At 43.4% G+C, this 6,207-nt stretch overlaps 1 protein-coding gene across 1 annotated transcript; it reads left to right on the top strand.

Annotated features, from left to right (window-relative positions):
* The first annotated feature begins 3,614 nt into the window (after positions 1-3,614).
* Positions 3,615-4,639, top strand: LOC129068521 (UDP-glucuronosyltransferase 1A9-like). Its single transcript, XM_054570764.1, is given in 3 exon segments — positions 3,615-3,857; positions 3,860-3,930; positions 3,932-4,639. Coding segments are annotated over 3 exon segments (951 nt in total). The 5' UTR covers positions 3,615-3,685.
* Positions 4,640-6,207: the final 1,568 nt, after the last annotated feature.

The raw sequence follows: 6,207 nt of genomic DNA, 5'->3' as shown, positions 1-6,207 counted from the left end.
TTTTATTTTTTTCGTTTATGTATTCATTCATTCTTTAACAAATATTTAGTAAACATCTGTATTCATTAATAAGCATCTCCTAAGTGGCAGACATAGAGCTGGATGCTTGAGATTCAGTATTAATCTGACTAACATGGGTCCCTAAGTTCATGGCGCTTGCTTCCTAGTGGAGGAAGCTGAGATAAAGCCAGATGATAGCGACAGCCTTAAGTAACTTGAGGGAAATAACAGAGGAATGTGACAGTAAATGGCAAGGATGGGGGCAGGGCTGTCTCTGATGGTGGCCTCAGAGCGGACTTCTTAGAGGATAATTAACCAATGAGGAGACACTTAAAGAGGCCAGGAAAGACCCTTTCGGGCTGGGAGAACAGCAGATACAAAGGTCCTGAAATGGGAAAGAAACTGTCCTATACCAGCTGCAGGAGGGAGGCCCTCAATGAGTGGAAAAAGCAAACGAAGGCTAGCTACAGACGTGGATGGAAGCTGGACTCACCCACCTTTCGGCCAAGGTGAGGGTATTTTCTAATTGCAGTGGGAAGTCATTCAATGGTCTTATGCAAAAGGCAGCAAAGTAGTTGGTGTTTGAACAGATCCCTCTGACTTCTGTCTGCAGGGCAAGAGTAAGAGCAGGAGGACCAGTTTAAGAGGTTGTTCTTGGAGATCAAGCAAGAGACAAGGGAGGAATGATGCCGGTGGCAGTAGAAAGAGGGGCAGACTTGAGATCTGTTGGGGAGATGGGAAAGGACTTGGTCATGTGGTAGCTTTCTAATGTGTCAACTGGGCTAAGCTGAACTTTGTTTCCCATATTTTCCTCCCCTGGATGTTTCTAATTAGGGTTAGTCACCAAGACATTTTTTTGCCTGAAATTGCAGGAGCCATTCTTGTTTTCTTACACGTAGAAGTTTGGGACCGGCACTTTTGTAGCTCACACACGCTGTAACCTATCTGCAGACTCACCTCACTGGCACAAAGCAGCAGTGGGACCTTCCTTTCCCTGGCTCTTCCTTCAGCTCCGCCCACACCTGGGACTGGTGTGTGTTTAGCTCCGTGAGGAAGAGCACCAAATTCTCCTGCCCGACCACCACATCCTCGAGGTTGGAGGCAGTGAGAACACTCCAAGATTCTAATCCCTTCTTGTGGATCCCAGTTCATCCTTGTGGGTCCAAGCTTGTCTGCCTCTTCCCTACAGCGCACCCAGAAGACCCTCGCTGCTCTCCTGAAGCTCTAGCATCAGAGGCAAAGGCTGTCTGCAGAGATCCCTTCAACCAGCTCCCACATGGGTCAAATCCCTAGGACAAATCCCCGACTATTTGTATCTTTGGAACTTCTGCTTCTCCGATTGAACCGTGACTGATATAGCTCAAATGGAGGGGCTGTGGGAAAGTGAGAGCTTGTACATTTTTACCTAAAACTCCAGGTAGATGAACACAGCATTTACTGTGGGAAAGGGAAAAGAGCTCAGGTAGGGAAGTCAAGAGTTGTGTTTCGCATTTGTTAAATGTTAGAAACTAGTGAAGTAACATTTGAATGCTACTAGAGTATAATCCGTATGGTCAGAACAAATAAATTAGTACTAGCGGAGCAGTTTCGGAATTGTTATTATAAGAAAGAGCTACCCCAAAGTCAGGGATATCTGCAGATGAAAGAGGTTGCTTCAAAAGAACAGCCATTTTGGCAAGAGGGGAGGTCCAAGAGATGAATGGGGTACAAAACCATACTTAATTTTAGGTAGTCTCCTACAAATTGTATTCTCTATCAGTTTATATAGTTGTGAACTCAGTGGAACAATGCCATGCCTTCAGCCCACCCCCTCTGGAAATTCCACAGCGATCCCCTAGGTGTCCTTGGGCTCCAACCCTCCAAGCAGTAATAATTTGGGCCCAGCTCTTTCAGTGCTCCTGATTACTTTGGCAAAACATTGGGATTTTGACCCAAGTGTTTGGTGTAAGGTAAAAAACCATGACTCTGGCCTGAAAACCTTGCAAATTCATTGGTATTTTTGTTTCCTTATCAATGCTGTGTTACTTAATGTGTTTGTTATTGAATCTGTACCCACTGCTATAAACAGAACCCTTCAAGCTGGAAGTCATGTCTTATTAGCAGGTTAACAAATTAATTGAGAGGGGGAGTAATCAGCATTTAAAAAGAGAGAGAGAATAGAAGGGGAAAGAATGACAATAAAGTAGAATTGGATTAAAAATCCGAGTACTGAGGATGAAGGTAGTTATGTGGAAATTTTGTTTCAAAAATATATATCCCCACATGTGCACTGAATTTCCATGTTGTAGGTAAACGAAGGGAAAAAAAACTGGGAGACTTAAAAACCCAGAACGCTCCTACCATCTCACAGCTCCGGGGCAGAAGTCTGCCATCAAGGGCCAGGTAGGGCCACACTCCATCTGAGCACTGAGGGCAGAATTGTTCCTGCCTCTTCCTACTTCTGGCAGTTCCTGGTCTTCCTCTGCTTCCAGTGTCTCTATCGCGTGGCCTTTGTGTGCTCCTGCCTTCATGTGGCTGTCTTCCAGGAAGGATGTGGCTCACATTGGAATGGGGGCCCGCCCTACACCAGTATGGGCTGGTCCTAACTACTTATATCTGCAATGACCTTATTTCCAAGTAAGATCATACCCTGAGGTACGAGGGGTTAGGACTTCAACATACCTTTTTTATGGGGGGAGAGAGGGACACAATATACCCCATGATGCTGAGAATTCTGTATATATTTTAGACATAATAGATGCACCACAAATATTTTCTCCTAGTCTCTGGATTGTTTTTAAATAAAAATTTAGCCCTGGCTGATGTAGCTCAGTGGATTGAGCACCGACCTGGCTGAACCAAAGAGTGGCTGTGCAGATTTCCAGTCCGGGCACCTGCTTTCGTTGCAGGCCAGGTAACCAGTAAAGGGAGCGCAAGAGGCAACCACACTTAGATGTTTCCCTCCCTCTCTTCCTCTACCTCTCCCCCTATCCAAAAATAAATAAATAAAATCTTTTAAATAAAAAAATAAATATTTTAATTTTAGAATAGATTCAGATTTATAACAAAATTGCAAACAACAGTTCAAAATTTTTTCCACAAAACCAAAAAGTCGGGTTGCCCATCCCGTCTCAGCTATTAGGAGGCCTTGGAGGGGTCAGAAATGGACTGGGACGAGCCACAGGCCGGCACCACAAAGCCCCCTGTGCCACGCGGCTCCGCTGCCAGTGTGGAATCAGTGGCCGGGGTGTCCCATCTTTTCTTGGACCCACAGCTCGATCTCTCTCTGGGTAAAGAGACTTTGGTATTCTGAAGAAAACCTCGAAACTTTCCTTTGGGCCATGCTCCAAAAACCCCAGCTTTATAGAACCTTAGTTTTCTTTTTGACCTCTCTGAGTACTCAGGGTCCAAAAATCATTGCTTAGTAATGCTCTTTGCAAACTGGCATTGCAGCATCTGCGCAATCTCTGCCCAGGCAAAGATAAGACTATTCTTATCTGAGAAGGAGGTCAGAAGGTACCTTGTAAATGCTATCATTTAATATATTCTGTTGATAAACCGTGGCAATGACTGTGTGTATTTATTAATAAATGAACACGCGCTTTCCCCTGGGGCAGGTTTGGTGCCTGTGCTGCTTCTGCCGACTGTTTCTGTCACACGAGCTTTGAATCCAGGCAGCTGAGGGGCTCTGGGCGGCTGCTGTCCAATGGCTCCTGTGGCGTTGACGGGCCTGCTTCCTCTGTGTGTGTGTCTCCTGCTGGCCCCTGGCTGTGCCCGGGCAGGCAAGCTGCTGGTGGTGCCCATGGATGGGAGCCACTGGCTTACCATGCGCATGGTTGTGGAGAAACTCGCCCTCAGAGGCCATGAGGTGGTCGTGGTGAGGTCCGAGGGACATTGGCTCCGGGAAGACTCTCCCAGCTATACAGTGAAGACTTACTCCATGCCATTCACTCTGGAGGACGTGAATCGTCAATTCAAGATTTTCTCTGATGCCCAATGGAACACTCGGGCACACAGTTTATCTTCTATACTAATGAGTTCATCCAACGATATTTTTTACTATTTTTTTTCACGTTGCCGGAGTTTGTTTAATGACAAAAAACTAGTGAAATACATAGAAGATAGTTCTTTTGACGCAGTGTTTCTGGATCCTTTTGATATGTGTGGCTTAATTGTGGCCAAGTATTTCTCACTGCCATCTGTGGCCTTCTCCAGGGCGCTGTTCTGCCACTATCTTGAGGAAGGCGCGCAGTGCCCCGGTCCCCTCTCCTATGTCCCGAGAGGCCTCCTAGGGTTCTCGGACACCATGACCTTCAGGGAGAGAGTGCGGAATCATATCACGCATGTGGAGGAGCGTCTATTTTGTGGCCATTTTATTAAAACAGGCCTAGAAGTTGCCTCTGAGATTCTCCAGACGACGGTCACAATGTATGACCTTGTGAGCCAAGTATCCATTTGGTTGTTACGAACTGACTTTGTTTTGGACTATCCCAGACCTGTGATGCCCAGCATGATCTTCATCGGGGGCATCAACTGCCTCCCAGGAAAGCCACTGCCGCAGGTGAGTCGCCTGCCCTTGAGCCCGCTCCCAGTCATCTCGCTGGGACCTGTAATCGAAATGGATTCCTTATCGAGCTGTCTTAGTACTTACTTATTTTGAGTCAATTCATTTCCTTGTGTTAGTGAATTTTATAAGCTGTCCCCTTTGATATTCACTTGTGTACAATTAAGAAAATTGTGTAAAATTTCTAGGCTGCGTTTTTAAAGGCCATTTTGGAAAAAAATTTTGAAAAACTCAATAAGTAATGAAACTTTTGTTAGTCTCGTGCTAACCCTATAGGAAAACACTCAGCAGTTTCATGTACATCTCTTCTAATTTTTATGAAATTATTTTACGTATGTGTGTATACAGCTAATGGAACTCCTCCCACTCAATTTATGACAATGAAACCTACTATCAGGCCGGACATATGGTCCTTTACCTTCCTTTTCTCACTTGCCGATAATTCATGGACTTTCGAGGGCCACATATGCAAGTGTGTAATTTCTTTTTAAGAGTTGCTTAAAATTCTTCATTTTGGAGTCACTGTAGTTTGTTCAACTAACTAATATGGACAGGTCGTTAATCATTTAAAAATGTTTTATAAGACTGTATTAATTGTTTTCAAATAAGCTCTTTACATTCCTGCATTTCCATATTCTTGCTCTTGGTGTAGAGGACCTGAGTCTTCAGGATAGGCACGCCTAGCGCTATGTAGGTATCACATTCGAGAGTTCTAGTTTTTCCATGCCGTCTCGAGCTTCAGATGTGGCCAAACTTTAGAAATTTTGGCAAAAAGAAAATTCTGCATAGATGTTTCAGTTTATAGAGATTATTGGCCATTTGCATTTCACTGTCTGAGATATGTATTCACATTCTTTAGTAATGTTCTGTGGGACCTTTTATTTTCGTCTAGCTAATTTCTATGTCTCTTGAGGATTAGGAATATTAACACTTAGCTTTTCATTTATGCTGCGAATCTTTTCTCCAGGCTATTCTTCCTTTTTGTCATACAGGATTTCATTTTTGTGTAGTTAATCTGGTTTACTTTTTCTTTAATGGTTTCTGACTTTTAGCTGGTTTAGGTTTATCCAAGCATGGGATATATAAACATATTTTCCATACTGTGTCTTAGTGTATTGAATTCCTCTGATATGAATAGTTTTACTTTTTACATGAGGTTTACTTACCTTTATTATTTTTCTAAATGGAGAGCCCACTGTCCTATCACAGTTCAATAAAAAATCCTTTGGATTGAAATGCATTTTTATCATATTTGAACTTCCATATTTATTTGCATCTGCTGTTGAGCTTATAGTTGTGTTCCACTGATGTATGTCTACATAATCACCAGTATCATATTTATAGTTATAGTTAATTTTGCTACTTTTGTCTTTTGACCTTTGTAGTAGTTTTTAAATGGCTGATGTTTTGTGTTTATTGAATATTTGTCTTAATGTCAGACTTTTTTCTTTTACATATTGTCTTATTTCTTTTATCTTTTTTTTATTGTTCAAATACATTTGTCTCCATTTTCCAGCCAATGCTCTACCCTGCCCCACCCACCCTCACCTCCCCGCCTCAATCCTTCCCCACTTTGGCTTTGTCCGTGGCCCTTTACACATGTTCCTTGATTTGACCCTTCCCTTTCTTTTGCCCCTCATACCCCTCTCTCCTCCCTCTTCCTA

This window comes from Pteronotus mesoamericanus, unplaced genomic scaffold (assembly GCF_021234165.1).
Source record: "Pteronotus mesoamericanus isolate MK-2021 breed Mesoamerican mustached bat unplaced genomic scaffold, CSHL_Meso_final contig_1018, whole genome shotgun sequence".
In the NCBI taxonomy this organism is placed as follows: Eukaryota; Metazoa; Chordata; class Mammalia; order Chiroptera; family Mormoopidae; genus Pteronotus; species Pteronotus mesoamericanus.
The sequence above is the reverse complement of the archived record's forward strand: the minus strand, read 5'-3'. Positions and strand labels throughout refer to the sequence as shown.